The sequence below is a fragment of the Oncorhynchus gorbuscha genome, linkage group LG12 (assembly GCF_021184085.1).
Source record: "Oncorhynchus gorbuscha isolate QuinsamMale2020 ecotype Even-year linkage group LG12, OgorEven_v1.0, whole genome shotgun sequence".
NCBI lineage: Eukaryota > Metazoa > Chordata > Actinopteri > Salmoniformes > Salmonidae > Oncorhynchus > Oncorhynchus gorbuscha.
The window spans coordinates 6,074,621-6,094,136 of record NC_060184.1 but is presented as its reverse complement, the minus strand read 5'-3'; the positions used below and the strand labels follow the sequence as shown (position 1 = coordinate 6,094,136).

Below are 19,516 nucleotides of genomic sequence, written 5' to 3'. Positions count from 1 at the left end.
GATCGATTTGATGTCCCAATCAGAGCAGGCCTCAGCTGAAATGGCCTCTATGACATCAACCTACCTAGGATTCTAGATCTATTTGACATCCCAATCAGGGGTCAGTGAGACTAGCTGAGCAGCAACATCGCACAGCAGGGCCCCGGAGTCTAGCTGAGCAGCAACATCGCACAGCAGGGCCCCGGAGTCTAGCTGAACAGCAACAGCAGGGCCCCGAGTCTAGCTGAGCAGCAACAGCAGGGCCCCGAGTCTAGCTGAACAGTAAACATCACACAGCAGGGCCCCGAGTCTAGCTGAACAGTAAACATCACACAGCAGGGCCCCGAGTCTAGCTGAACAGTAAACATCACACAGCAGGGCCCCGAGTCTAGCTGAACAGCAACATTACACAGCAGGGCCCCGAGTCTAGCTGAACAGCAACATCACACAGCAGGGCCCCGAGGCTAGCTGAACAGCAAACATCACACAGCAGGGCCCCGAGTCTAGCTGAACAGCAACATCACACAGCAGGGCCCCGAGTCTAGCTGAACAGCAACAGCAGGGCCCCGAGTCTAGCTGAGCAGCAACAGCAGGGCCCCGAGTCTAGCTGAACATCACACAGCAGGGCCCCGAGTCTAGCTGAACATCACACAGCAGGGCCCCGAGTCTAGCTGAACAGTAAACATCACACAGCAGGGCCCAGAGTCCAGCTGAACAGTAAACATCACACAGCAGGGCCCAGAGTCCAGCTGAACAGTAAACATCACACAGCAGGGCCCAGAGTCCAGCTGAACAGTAAACATCACACAGCAGGGCCCAGAGTCCAGCTGAACAGTAAACATCACACAGCAGGGCCCAGAGTCCAGCTGAACAGTAAACATCACACAGCAGGGCCCCGAGTCTAGCTGAACAGTAAACATCACACAGCAGGGCCCAGAGTCCAGCTGAACAGTAAACATCACACAGCAGGGCCCCGAGTCTAGCTGAACAGTAAACATCACACAGCAGGGCCCAGAGTCCAGCTGAACAGCAAACATCACACAGCAGGGCCCAGAGTCCAGCTGAACAGCAAACATCACACAGCAGGGCAGCAGAGATGGAGGAACAGTCACACACTAATAAACCCTAAACAACTCTCAGCTAGCCGAAACATTAAACAAACAAGACCCAACATACATGAAACACTGATAAACCCTAAACAACTCTCAGCTAGCTGGAACATGAAAGGCCAGCAGAGAACAAGACCAAGACCCAAGGCAAGGCCAAGGCCAGAGAACAAGACCCAAGGCCAGCAGAGAACAAGAACCAACACTAATCAACATCCTGCATAGTCAAGTCAAAGGAAGTCTCACACAGCTGGACAACAACATGAAAGGATAAAACACAGACAGTCCAGAACTCAAGACAATAGCGTCACACAAGTCCATTGGTGAGAGTTGCTCGGTGAGTTTCCTTCCCAGCGTTCAAAAGCAATGAAACCAGCTTTGCCCACTGGGTTGGTTCCAGACAGTGTTTTGAAATTAGACAAGGAAACATATTGTATCTTATCCCACTTCCCTGCATCCCCAGACCCCTGTCCCCTTGACACCCCTGTCCCCCTGACCCCTGTCCCCCTTGTGTCCCCCCCCTTGACCCCTGTCCCCCTTGTGTCCCCTGGACCCCCTTGTGTCCCCTGGACCCCCTTGTGTCCCTGAATGATGTAAAGTGTACTATAGTGACTAGGGTTGCAAAATTCCAGGAACTTTCAAGTTATACTCGGTTGGAGATTTCCCGGAATAAGCAGGAATTCTCCAACCAGGATTTCTGGAAAACAGGGAATTTATTGAAAGTTCCCAGAATTTTGCAACCCTAGTAGTGACCCATGAGAGATGCACGTTTAAACAACCTAGACTCGACTTACTTGTATGTTTTGGTTCTGTCCAACCAGATGCCACAGATCAGTGACCCCACCATGCCAGCGATAACGATGGTGAGACCTATCCTCCCTGCATTCAACTCTTCACCCTGCGGGGGATGGGGGTAGGAGACAGACACAGCGACAGACAGACAGGTTAGTGTGTGTGAGAAGCTCTGGTCAAACGTAGGACCCAATTCTGTGCCATTCTGATGCATCCCATGTCTCAGGGTTACCATAGTGCATGTTACTTTAACCCAGTGCTTCCCAAATTGTGGGATGCAAGGGGTTGGTAAGGTCCCCCCACTCCCCTCTGCAAATGATCTGCAACCCATTGCAAAATGTATATTATTGAATGAAATGTAAAAACATGCTAACTTTTTCTCTCCGCCAACTAGAGGGGTGTAAACGGTTTGGAAGGGGGGCCCAAGTGATAAATATTGGGAATCCCTGCACTAACCAACTGGTGACTATACTGGAAAGGTTTCTCTGAGCTGTCTTCAGTGTTGAACAAAGGAATGAGATAAATGTGATGCCATACAGCGGGTGGGTCAAACTCCACAGAGGGCCGAGTGTTTGCAGGTTTTTGGTTTTTCCTTTAAATTACGACCTGGACAACCAGGTGAGGGGAGTTCCTTAATAATCAGTGACCTAGACAACCAGGTGAGGGGAGTTCCTTAACAATCAGTGACCTAGACAACCAGGTGAGGGGAGTTCCTTAACAATCAGTGACCTAGACAACCAGGTGAGGGGAGTTCCTTAACAATCAGTGACCTAGACAACCAGGTGAGGGGAGTTCCTTAATAAACAGTGACCTAGACAACCAGGTGAGGGGAGTTCCTTAACAATCAGTGACCTAGACAACCAGGTGAGGGGAGTTCCTTAACAATCAGTGACCTAGACAACCAGGTGAGGGGAGTTCCTTAACAATCAGTGACCTAGACAACCAGGTGAGGGGAGTTCCTTAACAATCAGTGACCTAGACAACCAGGTGAGGGGAGTTCCTTAACAATCAGTGACCTAGACAACCAGGTGAGGGAGTTCCTTAACAATCAGTGACCTAGACAACCAGGTGAGGGAGTTCCTTAACAATCAGTGACCTAGACAACCAGGTCAGGGGAGTTCCTTAACAATCAGTGACCTAGACAACCAGGTGAGGGAAGTTCCTTAACAATCAGTGACCTAGACAACCAGGTGAGGGGAGTTCCTTAATAATCAGGGACCTAGACAACCAGGTGAGGGGAGTTCCTTAATAAACAGTGACCTAGACAACCAGGTGAGGGGAGTTCCTTAACAATCAGTGACCTAGACAACCAGGTGAGGGGAGTTCCTTAACAATCAGTGACCTAGACAACCAGGTGAGGGGAGTTCCGTAATAATCAGGGACCTAGACAACCAGGTGAGGGTCGTTACAAGCCTCTCTCCCCACGTACTGCCACCTAGTGACAAAGGCAAGGGTGAACAACGGGGCTGTGTTGGGTAAATAATCAGTGAAGACAACGGGGCTGTGTTGGGTAAGGGGTGAACAATCAGGGACTGTGTTGGGTTCCTTAATAATCAGTGAACAACCAGGTGAGGAGAGTTCTGTGTTGGGTAAGGGGTGAACAACGGGGATGTGTTGGGTAAGGGGTGAACAACAGGGCTGTGTTGGGTAAGGGGTGAACAACGGGGATGTGTTGGGTAAGAGTCTTGGTTCAAATGACTTACAGTAATGTCTTTTAAGCTTTTACTATACTTGTAGAATAATGTCTCCTTCGTTAACCTAAGAATACAGTCATGTTCCAGTGGCCACAGGAAGAGGATCAGGACTTCCAGGGTTACGGTAACGAGGGAAGGACAATAGCGTCTGGAGTGGCGTCTACTGTAAATGTTCCTGCTGTAGCTCCTGCTTCAATGTGGGTCTGTATATCCCCACATACAGGGAACAGATCGGGACTTAGAGGGTAGGTATCGAGACTTGTCAAAATAACTTTGTCGTCTCTCCTTATCGTTCACCATATTACTGTAGGTGACTTGGCATAACGCCTCTATTGTTATTGAAATTATTATTGTTCCAGTATTTCAATGGCGTCTTTGACTGTAGTGTTTCAGTGCCCACAGGCTGCATTAAAGAGCAGAGCGATCAGGACACGCTATAGGCTACTGCAGAAGAGGGAAGGACAACAATGTGTCTACTGTGATCTAAATGAGACATGCTCCAACTGTAGTTCCAGTGTTTTCAATGAATAGTACCAGTGTCCCCATACTGCACTGTAGAGCCAACAGGATCAGAACTTAGTACCAGTGTCCCCATACTGCACTGTAGAGCCAACAGGATCAGAACTTAGTACCAGTGTCCCCATACTGCACTGTAGAGCCAACAGGGTCAGAACGTAGTACCAGTGTCCCCATACTGCACTGTAGAGCCAAACAGGGTCAGAACTTAGTACCAGTGTTCCCATACTGCACTGTAGAGCCAACAGGGTCAGAACTTAATACCAGTGTCCCCATACTGCACCGTAGAGCCAACAGGGTCAGAACTTAATTGTATATACACACACCACAGGAGGCTGGTGGCACCTTAACTGGGGAGGATGGGCTCGTGGATTCGTAACAAATACAAAGATGATGTTTCAAGGTGTTTCATGTCATTCCATTTGCTCCATTCTCAGACAGTGTTGTGAGCCGTCCTCCCTTCAGCAGCCTCCTGTGGTCCACAGGAAAGAGGGGCAGAACTTACAGGGTAGTGTAGGAGTTACAGGGTAGTGTAGAACTTACACGGTAGTGTAGAACTTACATGGTAGTGTAGAACTTACACGGTAGTGTAGAGGGTAGTGTAGAACTTACAGGGTAGTGTAGAGGGTAGTGTAGGACTGTAGAACTTCCAGGGTAGTGTACAGGGTAGTGTACAGGGTAGTGTAGAACTTCCAGGGTAGTGTAGAACGTACAGGGTAGTGTAGAACGTACAGGGTAGTGTAGAGGGTAGTGTAGGACTGTAGAACTTCCAGGGTAGTGTAGAACGTACAGGGTAGTGTAGAACGTACAAGGTAGTGTACAAGGTAGTGTAGAACGTACAGGGTAGTGTACAAGGTAGTGTAGAACGTACAGGGTAGTGTACAAGGTAGTGTAGAACGTACAGGGTAGTGTACAAGGTAGTGTTGAGCGTACAGGGTAGTGTACAAGGTAGTGTTGAACGTACAGGGTAGTGTAGAACTTACAGGGTAGTGTACATGGTAGTGTTGAACGTAGTGTAGGACAGGGTAGTGTAGAACAGGGTAGTGTACAGGGTAGTGTAGGACTTACAGGGTAGGGTAGTGTAGGACTGTAGAACTTCCAGGGTAGTGTAGAACTTACAGGGTAATGCTCGATGATCATGCGGTTCAGTAGTGTGCCAACAGCATAGAAACAGCCCACGTTCAGTCCTGTGGGCGAGACACACAGTGAGATACAGCCAATAGGGACTCGAAACACACTGAGAGCAGCCAATAGGGGTTGATGTTAGAGGTAGGTCGCCCGTCCGTGGTTGATACAGTATTAACAGAGGCAAAGGGGGTCAGTGAGTCAGGAGAGAGAGAGGTAGTGGTTAGGGTTGGTACGGTGATCGTATTACCACCAAGCCAGCGGTCACCAGTCATGACTGCTGTCAAATTCCACGTGACCGTTTAGTCACGGTAATTAGGCTTCTCCAAGCTCTGATGCTGCTGATGGTCAGTAGCCTACTAAACTCATTAGTAGCCTACTAAACTTGCTAAATGCCTGGTACTCATCACTATATTGTCCCTCTAATCACTCTGACATCAATGCTAATGTAATGGAAAATCTAATCAAACACTTCATGAGAGCCCATGAGCTCACAACATTTCTATAGGCTATGCAATTACGTGAGAAAACAGAGTGATGGCCTCTATTAAAAAGAGGAGGATCCCATCAGCGTTCTATAGGCTAGGCCTACTATTATGTATTTCTCAACTTTCTTAATATTAAGCAGGTTGCTTCTCTTTACAACAGGAGTATAGTCTACCTGGCTGGCATGAACATGAACCAGGGGAAAAATGTCCTCCATTCGCTATTTAAGTGCAGAGATGACACATTTTTCCCCCTGTCCCTGTTTCAGACAGGTGCATGAAAATGGTCGTGTCTAAATCCAAAACTAATGTCACACATTATTTAGTATATTGAAAAAGACCAGATTAAACCAAGAATAGTCTGATGGGTGACAATATTAGCCTATCCCTTGTGAATGATGCCCAGCACAAGTCAAGAAACAATGCCTTTTTTTTTGTGATTTTTTTAATAATCATAGTCACACACCTCTCATGTTGCCTAGCGCATCGGCCTCTATGTTTTGATAAGGTTTGTATCACAACTAAAAGTGGTCAAATAACTTCTTAAAATGAAGCGCATTAATTCGCTTCACAAGGGGTGTAGAGCCTAACTCGACCTGTCTTTGTTAACCTCTCAACACAGAATAGCTGCATGTACAACACTCCCTCAAATCGTTTGGAGGAAATATCCCATTTTATTCAGCTTTGTTCGATTGTATTCTTCATACTATAAGATAATATAAAATCACGCCGCTGAATTCTAAGCTAATCTTGTCTGTTAAATGAACTAGTGTAGCCCTCCAGGCATACCGCCTCTAGCCCTCCAGGCATACCGCCTCTAGCCCTCCAGGCATACCGCCTCTAGCCCTCCAGGCATACCGCCTCTAGCCCTCCAGGCATACCGCCTCTAGCCCTCCAGGCATACCGCCTCTAGCCCTCCAGGCATACCGCCTCCCTCCAGCCCCGCCTCCCCTCCAGGCATACCGCCTCTAGCCCTCCAGGCATAGCCCCCTCCAGGCATACCGCCTCTAGCCCTCCAGGCATACGGCCAGATCAGGACAACTGAAATGGATTACATTTTCTTCATATCATGTCTCTTTAGACCTCAATGGATTTATTGTGAAGGCATTTTATTAAACATGGTTTTATTAGACTTTTTTTTTTAAATGTAGTTGTTCCAAAGGTCTGCATCAGTGGCTTGTAGGCTGTGTGTGGACGCCAGGAGATACCAGAATGGGTTGGATGTTAATTAAATAGGTCCTCCTATATACTTAATAAAAAAATATACCATCTGAGAAGCTTCTTGCTACTGCCTCACATCCCTCTTTGTGTGGCCATAATGCATGCCTTTTGCAGGCCTTCTCTCTAAGTACTGCCTGCCCCGAAGCACCTCCCACGGCTCTGCATCACGGGTCTTTCTCACAGGCTACAAGTGAAGACAAACACATCGGGGACACATCCTTATCCAATTCCGAGGCGCATATTGAAGATATTGGATGAACTGTCCACATATACTTTGTCAGCCAACAAGATGACTAGTAGGACTAACGAACAGCAAAAACACTAGCCTATGTCAATCTACTATCCCCCATAGTACAAAAGTTGACCTATTCTGTGCGAGAAATAAATATTTCATGCATAGTCAGGGACAGTTGTGGGATGTGATAGATCCCACATTAATACAAGCACTAACATCCCCCCAAAAAAAAAAAAAATGTACGCAATGAGGCTAACGCAACAGATGCTTCTACACCTGAATTGCTTTGCTGTTTGGGGTTTTAGGCTGGGTTTTCTGTACAGCACTTTGTGACATCAGCTGATGTAAGAAGGGCTTTATAAATACATTTTATTAATTGATTGAGATCAGAACGTTTACCAACATTTTTTTGATAAACTATTAGGCTATTTTATTCACATTTACAAGCGCAGCAGTGTGTGTACAGAGAGACAGAGAGACAGAGACAGAGACAGCCTCACACACACACAGAGTGTAGAGAGAGAGAGACACAGCCTCACACACACAGTGTAGAGAGAGACACAGCCTCACACACACAGTGTAGAGAGAGACACAGCCTCACACACACAGTGTAGAGAGAGACACAGCCTCACACACACAGTGTAGAGAGCGAGACACAGCCTCACACACACAGTGTAGAGAGCGAGACACAGCCTCACACACACAGTGTAGAGAGCGAGACAGCCTCACACACAGTGTAGAGAGCGAGACAGCCTCACACACACAGTGTAGAGAGCGAGACAGCCTCACACACACAGTGTAGAGAGAGAGACAGCCTCACACACACAGTGTAGAGAGAGAGACAGCCTCACACACACACCATGGCCTTAGCAGTTTAGTTAAATGTCTTAGTACACCATTATCCACCTGGCCCAGATAACGACCCTATCCCATGTTAGAGAGGTTAGGAGAGGAGACAGAACCAAGCTGATACTATTCCCTATATAGTACACTACTATAGACCAGAGCCCTATTCCCTATATAGTGGTACTACTATAGACCAGAGCTCTATTCCCTATATAGTGGTACTACTATAGACCAGAGCCCTATTCCCTATATAGTGGTACTACTACAGACCAGAGCCCTATTCCCTATATAGTGCACTACTATAGACCAGAGCCCTATTCCCTATATAGTAGTACTACTATAGACCAGAGCCCTATTCCCTATATAGTGCTACTACTATAGACCAGAGCCCTATTCCCTATATAGTGGTACTACTTTAGACCAGAGCCCTATTCCCTATATAGTGCACTACTTTAGACCAGAGCCCTATTCCCTATATAGTGCACTACTTTAGACCAGAGCCCTATTCCCTATATAGTGTACTACTACAGACCAAAATACATTTAGCCTATGTTAAATTCATGAGACCGTGATTAGATCAAAATAATGAAAGGAACATGAGAGTATAACACTTCCTCCGTTCAGTGACAGCCAATAGCGTCCGTTCGGGGACAGCCAATAGCGTCCGTTCGGTGACAGCCAATAGCGTCCGTTCGGTGACAGCCAATAGCGTCCGTTCGGTGACAGCCAATAGCGTCCGTTCGGTGACAGCCAATAGCGTCCGTTCTACAGACAGCCAATTCCGTTATAGGACAGCCAATACTATAGACAGCCCTATTCGTCCGTATAGTAGGACTAGCCAATAGCGTCCTATTCCAGCCAATAGCGTACTACGTTAGACAGCCAATTCCGTTGGGGACAGCCAACTACGTCCGTTAGACAGCCAGCCCTATTCCCTATATAGTGACAGCCACTTTAGACCAGGACCCAATAGCGTCCGTTCGACAGCCAAAATACGTTTAGCCGTTAAATTCAGCCAATAGCGTCCGATTAGACAAAATAATGAAAGGAACATGTTCGGGGACAGCCAATAGCGTCCGTTCGGGGACAGCCAATAGCGTCCGTTCGGGGACAGCCAATAGCGTCCGTTCGGGGACAGCCAATAGCGTCCGTTCGGGGACAGCCAATAGCGTCCGTTCGGGGACAGCCAATAGCGTCTGTTCGGGGACAGCCAATAGCGTCTGTTCGGGGACAGCCAATAGCGTCCTAGCCAGCGCAGAGTCCTTTCCCATAGGATAATACATTAATGGTGTACCTGTGATGCAGGGGGAGAAATATGGTGTGTCGGATACTAAAATCGGAAACTTTGAGGCAAGTTCTCAATTCGGGAAATTACCACTAGAACGGCCTTCCTAGTGGGGGGAAACCCGGGCCAGAATGATGATACACCAGAGGGGGGATGGAGAGAGGGAGGGGGATAATAATAATAATAAATGCCATTTAGCAGACGCTTTTATCCAAAGCGACTTACAGGGAGGGGGATGGAGGGGGGGTGGAGAGAGAGGAGGGGGATGGAGAGGGGGAGGGGGTGGAGAGAGGGAGGGGGGTGGAGAGAGGGAGGGGGGTGGAGAGAGGGGATGGAGAGGGGAGGGGGATGGAGAGAGGGAGGGGGTGGAGAGAGGGAGGGGGGATGGAGAGAGGGAGGGGGGGGGTGGAGAGAAGGGGGATGGAGAGAGGGAGGGGGTGGAGAGAGGGGGATGGAGAGAGGGTGGAGAGGGGGGGATGGAGAGAGGTGAGGGGGGTGGAGAGAGGGAGGGGGTGGAGAGAGGGAGGGGGTGGAGAGAGGGAGGGGGGTGGAGAGAGGGGGGGTGGAGGGGGGGTGGAGAGAGGGAGGGGGTGGAGAGAGGGAGGGGGTGGAGAGAGGGAGGAGAGAGGGAGGGGGGTGGAGAGAGGGGAGGGGGGTGGAGAGGGGGAGGGGGGTGGAGAGAGGGAGGGGGGTGGAGAGGGGGAGGGGGGGGGGGGGTGGAGAGAGGGAGGGGGTGGGGGGGTGGAGAGAGGGAGGGGGTGGAGAGGAGGGGGTGGAGGGGGAGGGGGGGAGGAGATGATCATTATAGAAATGTTCTGTATTGACAGACCTTCATGTCTTAAAGTAATGATGGACTGATGTTTCTCTTTGCTCATTTCATCACTGACCTTTCACCTTTCGGACATAAAGAGAGTAACAAGCATGTAGCTAGGTTAACCCATACAATGAAGTGGAGGGTAGGAGTCCCTGAGTACCATCCGAACGCACCAATAACCTCCTGACAACTAAGACTCAACTGGTTGTCTAGTGTGGTAGATCAGACCGACATTGATGATCACTATCAGACTTTTATAACCTACCACCTTATCACGGTTCTTCCTGACTCAAGAATAACCTCCTTCCCTTGTAATAGAACGACGGGTCAGCAGGTATTGAAGACACCCCCCAAAAAATACCTGGTTCAGCCCAGTACGGCTTGGCTCCGATCAGTTTGGAATGGTTTGTCTCGGCTCGGGTTCAGTAGTGTGGTAGAATAGTTACAATAGTGATTACCAGGGAGGTGTACTAACCGTATGTGAGGATGAGGAGGAGGAAGGGTTTGTTTCGGAGCAGCCTGAGGATGGAGGCTGTGTAGGAGTACTGTTCAGGGGGGATGCAGCGAGCTGTCGCCTGAGCCTGGGTGGGAGGGAGCTCCGGACGCTCCTGGAACACTGAAGAGAGAGGGAGGGGGGTGGAGAGATGGAGAGAGGGATGGAGAGAGGGAGAGGGGGTGGAGAGAGGGAGAAAGGGGGATGAGAGATGGAGAGGGGGATGAGAGATGGAGAGGGGATGAGAGATGGAGAGGGGGATGGAGAGATGGAGAGGGGGATGAGAGATGGAGAGGGGGTGAGAGATGGAGAGGGGGTGAGAGATGGAGAGGGGGATGAGAGGTGGAAGGGGGATGAGAGGTGGAAGGGGGATGAGAGGTGGAAGGGGGATGAGAGGTGGAAGGGGGATGAGAGGTGGAAGGGGGATGAGAGGTGGAAGGGGGATGAGAGGTGGAAGGGGGATGAGAGGTGAAGGGGGATGAGGGGGAAGGGGGATGGCGAGGTGGAAGGGGGATGGCGAGGTGGAAGGGGGATGGCGATGGAAGGATGGAGAGGTAGAAGGGGGGATGAGAGGTGGGGGATGAGAGAGGGAGGGAGGGGGATGAGAGGAGGGAGGGGATGAGAGGTGGGAGGGGATGAGAGGTGAGAGGGGGATGGAGAGATGGAGAGATGGAGGGGGATGGAGAGATGGAGGGGATGGAGAGATGGAGGGGGATGGAGAGATGGAGGGGGGGATGAGAGATGGAGAGGGTGAGAGATGGAGGGGGGGAGAGATGGAGGGGGGGAGAGATGGAGGGGGGTGGAGAGATGGAGAGGGGGTGAGAGATGGAGAGGGGGTGGAGAGATGGAGAGGGGGGTGGAGAGATGGAGAGGGGGTGGAGAGATGGAGGGGGAGGGTGGAGAGATGGAGGGGGTGGAGGGTGGAGAGATGGAGGAGGGTGGAGAGATGGAGGGGGGGAGGGTGGAGAGATGGAGAGGGGGTGAGAGATGGAGAGGGGGTGGAGAGATGGAGAGGGGGTGGAGAGATGGAGAGGGGGTGAGAGATGGAGAGGGGGGTGGAGAGATGGAGAGGGGGTGGAGAGATGGAGAGGGGGTGGAGAGATGGAGAGGGAGGGAGGGGTGGAGAGATGGAGAGGGAGGGAGGGGTGGAGAGATGGAGAGGGAGGGAGGGATGGAGAGATGGAGAGGGAGGGAGGGATGGAGAGATGGTGAGAGATGGAGAAAGGGAGGGGAGATGGGGAGAGATATAGAGAGATGGAAAGATGGAGGGGAGATGGAGAGAGATATCAGTAACATACCATCAAAAGAGTGAAGCACGATTTAAGAATGTATCAGAGTGGATTATGCAGAGATTGGTCCTTCTGTAGCTCAGTTGGTAGAGCATGGCGCTTGTAACGCCAGGGTAGTGGGTTCGATTCCCGGGACCACCCATACGTAGAATGTATGCACACATGACTGTAAGTCACTTTGGATAAAAGCGTCCGCTAAATGGCATATATTATTATTATATATATTATATATTATTATTATTATATATCATTATATATTATTATTATATTATTATATATTATTATTATATTATTATATATTATTATTATATTATTATATATTATTATTATATTATTATATATTATTATATATTATTATTATTATATTATTATATATTATTATTATTATATTATTATATATTATTATATATTATTATTATTATATTATTATATATTATTCTTATTATTATATTATTAGATTATTATATATTATTATTATTATTATTATTATTATTATTATATTATTATATATTATTATATTATTATATATTATTATTATATATTATTATTATTATATTATTATATATTATTATTATTATATTATTATATATTATTATTATTATATTATTATATATTATTATTATTATATATTATTATTATTATATTATTATATATTATTATTATTATATTATTATATATTATTATTATTATATTATTATATATTATTATTATTATATTATTATATATTATTATTATTATATATTATTATTATTAGATTATTCCTTAATCTCAGTTTCATATACACTACCGTTTAAAAGTTTGGAGTCACTCAGAAATGTCCTTGTTTTTGAAAGAAAAGCACATTTTTTGTTTATTAAAATATCAAATTAATCAGAAACACAGTTTAGATATTGTTAATGTTGTAAATGACCATTGTAGCTGGAAACAGCAGATTTTTTATGGAATATATACATAGGCGTACAGAGACCCATTATCAGCAACCATCACTCCTGTGTTCCAATGGCACGTTGTGTTAGCTAATCTAAATCTATCATTTTAAAAAGGCTAATTGATCTTTAGACTAGTTGAGTATCTGGAGCATCAGCATTTGTGGGTTCGATTACAGGCTCAAAATGGTCAGAAACAAATAACTTTCTTCTGAAACTCGTCAGTCTATTCTTGTTCTGAGAAATTAAGGCTATTCCATTCGAGAAATTTCCAAAAAACTTAAGATCTCGTACAACACTGTATACTACTCCCTTCACAGAATTGCGCAAACTGGCTCTAACCAGAATAGAAAGAGGAGTGGGAGGCCCCGGTGCACAACTGAGCAAGAGGACAAGTACATTTCAGTGTCTAGTTTGAGGAACAGACGCCTCACAAGTCCTCAACTGGCAGCTTCATTAAATAGTACCCACAAAACACCAGTCTCAACGTCAACAGTGAAGAGGCGACTCCAGGATGCTGGCCTTCTAGGCAGAGTAGCTAAGAAAAAGCCATATCTCAGACTGGCCAATAAAAATAAAAGATTAAGATGGTCAAAAGAACACAAGACTCTGGACAGAGGAAATACACTGAATTTCTGATCAAATTGATGTTATTTTAAAATGGGAAATTTATATTTTGCTTTTCTTTTAAAAACAAGGACATTTCTAAGTGAACCCAAACGTTTGAACAGTAGTGTATATGAAAGTGAGATTAAGGAATAATCCGGAACGGTAGTGTAGGTCTAAAGGATAAACAGATTATTCTTACATCTCAGTGTGTCCTGGTGTCCTTGGTAACACACTGTGGCAGGGAATTGTCCCATCTAATTTCTAAATTAATTACTGTACTCCTCCAGATAAACACACACACACAGATAAACAAAGCTAAGAACTGCCCTTCATCCATGTATAGAGAGAATATAGGCCTAGAGACTATTGTATGAACATGCAAATATTGAAAGGTGTTTTAACAGGCTACGCCTCAAGTCTTGTAATTGGGGGGGGATCTCTCAATTTAAAACAGGATATGCATCCATCAGAATCAACAGGTGACATTCCTTTGGATCTGAGAAATGTATGTTACTAAGACCGTCTTTTAATCCTTGAAAGCGTCATTTTTGTCATCTAGCTGAAAGCCTAAAAGCCTGTGGACAGGAGTGGTGAGCTGTAGATCAAGCAGGGGGGTGCTGCAGATGTCTTTGTTTGTGTGCAGAATACTTTGTTATCTCTAAACTACAACATTCACTGGGGTGTCTTGTCAAGCAGGATTGCACTCTTTGCTAAGTACTGTCAACTACAATGCGCTCACTGAACTGGCACCCTCAGCTACAGTACACTCAGAGCCAAGACCATAGCCATATTTCAGATTCTTCAAAGTAGCAACCCTTTGCCTTGACAGCTTTGCTCACTCTTGGCATTCTCTCAACCAGTTTCACCTGGAATGCTTTTCCAACAGTCTTGAATGAGTTCCCACATATGCTGAGGACTTTTTGGTTGCTTTTCCTTCATTCTGCGTTCCAACTCATCCCAAACCATCACAAGTCGGTTGAGGTCGGGTTATTGTGGAGGCCAGGTCATCTGATGCAGCACTCCATCACTCTCCTTCTTGATCAAATAGTCCTTACACAGCCTGGAGGTGTGTTAGTACATTGTCCTGTTGAAAAACAAACGATTGTCCCACTAAGCACAAACCAGATGGGATGGCGTCTCGCTGCAGAATGCGGTGATAACAATGCTGGTTAAGTGTGCCTTGAATTCTAAATAAATCACGGACAGTGTCACCAGCAAAGCACCATCACACCTCCTCTTCCATGCTTCACGGTGGGAACCACACATGCCAAGATCATCTGTTCACCTACTCTGCGTCTCACAAAGACATGGCAGTTGGAAACCAAAATCTCAAATTTGGACTAAAAGGACCAAAATTTGGACTACAATTTGGACTAAAATTTGGACCAAAAGGACAAATTTCCACCGGTCTAATGTCAGTTGCTAGTGTTTCTTGTCCCAAGCAAGTCTCTTCTTATTGGTGTCCTTCAGTAGTGGTTCCTTTGCAGCAATTCGACCATGAAGGCCTGATTCACAGTCTCCTCTGAACAGTTGATGTTGAGACGTGTCTGTGACTTGAACTCTGTGAAGCGTTTCTTTGGGCTGCAATTTCTGAGGCTGGTAACTCTAATGAACTTATCCTCTGCAGCAGAGGTAACTCTGGGTCTTCCTTTCCTGTGGTGGTCCTCATGAGAGCCAGTTTCATCATAGCGCTTGATGGTTTTTGCGACTGCACTTAAAGAAACTTTCAAAGTTCTTGACATATTCCGGATTGACTGACCTTCATGGTCTTAAAGTAATGATGAACTGTCATTTCTCTTTGCTTATTTTGCTGTTCTTGTCATAATATGGACTTGGTATTTTACCAAATAGGGCTATCTTCTGTATACCCCCTCTGCCTTGTCACAACACAACTGATTGGCTCAAACACATTAAGAAGGAAAAATTCAACAAATTCACTTTTAACAAGGCACACCTGTTAATTGAAATGCATTCCAGGTGAATAACTCATGAAGCTGGTTGAGAAAAATGCCAAGTGTACAAAGCTGTCATCAAGGCAAAGGGTGGCTACAAATTGCAATTCGATATTTTGTCTGAATCGTGCAGCCCTACTTCAGAATCCTTTCCAAACCTCAAATACACAACAAGTTGTATATTTCCTGCATTGCAGGAAAGTTCTCCTGCAACAGGGTGATCAAATTAAGATCCTACATCTGTAGGTAGAGCAAAACAAGAACGACACAAGGGCAGAAGAGCCTTAATTAGGCTGCACTAACCAGATACCTGTAAGTTTAACCTAACTACAGTACAACTAGAGAATGGTGTTAACCTCTACAGTACTACTAGAGAATGGTGTTAACAGTACTACTACAGTACAACTAGAGAATGGTGTTAACCTCTACAGTACAACTAGAGAATGGTGTTAACCTCTACAGTACAACTAGAGAATGGTGTTAACCTCTACAGTACTACTAGAGAATGGTGTTAACCTCACTACAGAGAATACTACTAGAGAATGGTGTTAACCTCACTACAGTACTACTAGAGAATGGTGTTAACCTCACTACAGTACTACTAGAGAATGGTGTTAACCTCTACAGTACTACTAGAGAATGGTGTTAACCTCACTACAGTACTACTAGAGAATGGTGTTAACCTCACTACAGTACTACTAGAGAATGGTGTTAACCTCACTACAGTACTACTAGAGAATGGTGTTAACCTCACTACTAGTACTACTAGAGAATGGTGTTAACCTCACTACAGTACTACTAGAGAATGGTGTTAACCTCACTACAGTACTACTAGAGAATGGTGTTAACCTAACTACAGTACTACTAGAGAATGGTGTTAACCTAACTACAGTACTACTAGAGAATGGTGTTAACCTAACTACAGTACTACTAGAGAATGGTGTTAACCTAACTACAGTACTACTAGAGAATGGTGTTAACCTAACTACAGTACTACTAGAGAATGGTGTTAACCTAACTACAGTACTACTAGAGAATGGTGTTAACCTAACTACAGTACTACTAGAGAATGGTGTTAACCTCTACAGTACTACTAGAGAATGGTGTTAACCTCTACAGTACTACTAGAGAATGGTGTTAACCTCTACAGTACAACTAGAGAATGGTGTTAACCTCTACAGTACAACTAGAACCTCACTACAGAATGGTGTTAACCTCACTACAGTACTACTAGAGAATGGTGTTAACCTAACTACAGTACTACTAGAGAATGGTGTTAACCTAACTACAGTACTACTAGAGAATGGTGTTAACCTCACTACTAGAGAATGGTGTTAACCTCACTACTAGAGAATGGTGTTAACCTCACTACTAGAGAATGGTGTTAACCTCACTACTAGAGAATGGTGTTAACCTCACTACTAGAGAATGGTGTTAACCTCACTACTAGAGAATGGTGTTAACCTCACTACTAGAGAATGGTGTTAACCTCACTACTAGAGAATGGTGTTAACCTCACTACTAGAGAATGGTGTTAACCTCTACTAGAGAATACTACTACTAGAGAATGGTGTTAACCTCACTACTAGAGAAATGGTGTTAACCTCACTACTAGAGAATGGTGTTAACCTCTACAGTACTAGAGAATGGTGTTAACCTCACTACTAGAGAATGGTGTTAACCTCACTACTAGAGAATGGTGTTAACCTAACTCAGTACTACTAGAGAATGGTGTTAACCTCACTACTAGAGAATGGTGTTAACCTCACTACTAGAGAATGGTGTTAACCTCACTACTAGAGAATGGTGTTAACCTCTACAGTACTACTAGAGAATGGTGTTAACCTCTACAGTACTACTAGAGAATGGTGTTAACCTCTACAGTACAACTAGAGAATGGTGTTAACCTAACTACAGTACTACTAGAGAATGGTGTTAACCTAACTACAGTACTACTAGAGAATGGTGTTAACCTAACTACAGTACTACTAGAGAATGGTGTTAACCTAACTACAGTACTACTAGAGAATGGTGTTAACCTCACTACTACTAGAGAATGGTGTTAACCTCTACTACTAGAGAATGGTGTTAACCTCTACAGTACTAGAGAATGGTGTTAACCTCACTACTAGAGAATGGTGTTAACCTCACTACTAGAGAGAATGGTGTTAACCTCACTACTAGAGAATGGTGTTAACCTCTACTACTAGAGAATGGTGTTAACCTCTACTACTACTAGAGAATGGTGTTAACCTCACAGTACTAGAGAGAATGGTGTTAACCTCTACAGTACTACTAGAGAATGGTGTTAACCTCTACAGTACTACTAGAGAATGGTGTTAACCTCTACTACTAGAGAATGGTGTTAACCTCACTACTAGAGAATGGTGTTAACCTCACTACTAGAGAATGGTGTAAACCTCACTACTAGAGAATGGTGTTAACCTCTACAGTACTACTAGAGAATGGTGTTAACCTACACTACTAGAGAATGGTGTTAACCTCACTACTAGAGAATGGTGTTAACCTCACTACTAGAGAATGGTGTTAACCTCACTACTACTAGAGAATGGTGTTAACCTCACTACTAGAGAATGGTGTTAACCTCACTACTAGAGAATGGTGTTAACCTCACTACTAGAGAATGGTGTTAACCTCACTACTAGAGAATGGTGTTAACCTCACTACTAGAGAATGGTGTTAACCTCACTACTAGAGAATGGTGTTAACCTCTACAGTACTACTAGAGAATGGTGTTAACCTCTACAGTACTACTAGAGAATGGTGTTAACCTCTACAGTACTACTAGAGAATGGTGTTAAAATCTACAGTACTACTAGAGAATGTACTACTAGTTAACCTATCTACAGTACTACTAGAGAATGGTTTTAACCTAACTACAGTACTACTAGAGAATGGTGTTAACCTAACTACAGTACTACTAGAGAATGGTGTTAATCTAACTACAGTACTACTAGAGAATGGTGTTAACCTCTACAGTACTACTAGAGAATGGTGTTAACCTCTACAGTACTACTAGAGAATGGTGTTAACCTCTACAGTACTACTAGAGAATGGTGTTAACCTCTACAGTACTACTAGAGAATGGTGTTAACCTCTACAGTACTACTAGAGAATGGTGTTAACCTACTAGAGAATGGTGTTAACCTCTACAGTACTACTAGAGAATGGTGTTAACCTCTACAGTACTACTAGAGAATGGTGTTAACCTCTACAGTACAACTAGAGAATGGTGTTAACCTCACTACTAGAGAATGGTGTTAACCTCACTACTAGAGAATGGTGTTAACCTCTACAGTACTACTAGAGAATGGTGTTAACCTCTACAGTACTACTAGAGAATGGTGTTAACCTCTACAGTACTACTAGAGAATGGTGTTAACCTCTACAGTACTACTAGAGAATGGTGTTAACCTCTACAGTACTACTAGAGAATGGTGTTAACCTCTACAGTACTACTAGAGAATGGTGTTAACCTCTACAGTACAACTAGAGAATGGTGTTAACCTCTACAGTACAACTAGAGAATGGTGTTAACCTCACTACTAGAGAATGGTGTTAACCTCACTACTAGAGAATGGTGTTAACCTCACTACTAGAGAATGGTGTTAACCTCTACAGTACTACTAGAGAATGGTGTTAATCTCTACAGTACTACTAGAGAATGGTGTTAACCTCTACAGTACTACTAGAGAATGGTGTTAACCTCTACCTCTACAGTACAACTAGAGAATGGTGTTAACCTAACTACAGTACTACTAGAGAATGGTGTTAACCTCTACAGTACTACTAGAGAATGGTGTTAACCTCTACCTCTACAGTACAACTAGAGAATGGTGTTAACCTAACTACAGTACAACTAGAGAATGGTGTTAACCTAACTACAGTACAACTAGAGAATGGTGTTAACCTAACTACAGTACTACTAGAGAATGGTTTAATCTAACTACAGTACTACTAGAGAATGGTGTTAACCTCTACAGTACTACTAGAGAATGGTGTTAACCTCTACAGTACTACTAGAGAATGGTGTTAACCTCTACAGTACTACTAGAGAATGGTGTTAACCTCTACAGTACTACTAGAGAATGGTGTTAACCTCTACAGTACTACTAGAGAATGGTGTTA

The 19,516-nt window shown here is 44.9% G+C and overlaps 1 protein-coding gene across 4 annotated transcripts in view; it reads right to left on the bottom strand.

Moving 5' to 3' along the window:
• Positions 1-19,516, bottom strand: part of LOC123990482 (feline leukemia virus subgroup C receptor-related protein 2-like) — a 53,184-nt gene that overhangs the window by 20,749 nt on the left and 12,919 nt on the right. For all 4 annotated transcript variants that reach the window (XM_046291029.1, XM_046291030.1, XM_046291032.1 and 1 more), the window contains exons 3-5: positions 10,574-10,714; positions 5,207-5,274; positions 1,880-1,983 (exon numbers count right to left, since the gene is read on the bottom strand). In XM_046291029.1, coding sequence (XP_046146985.1) covers positions 1,880-1,983; positions 5,207-5,274; positions 10,574-10,714 — 313 coding nt within the window. The remainder of the gene's footprint in view (positions 1-1,879; positions 1,984-5,206; positions 5,275-10,573; positions 10,715-19,516) is intronic.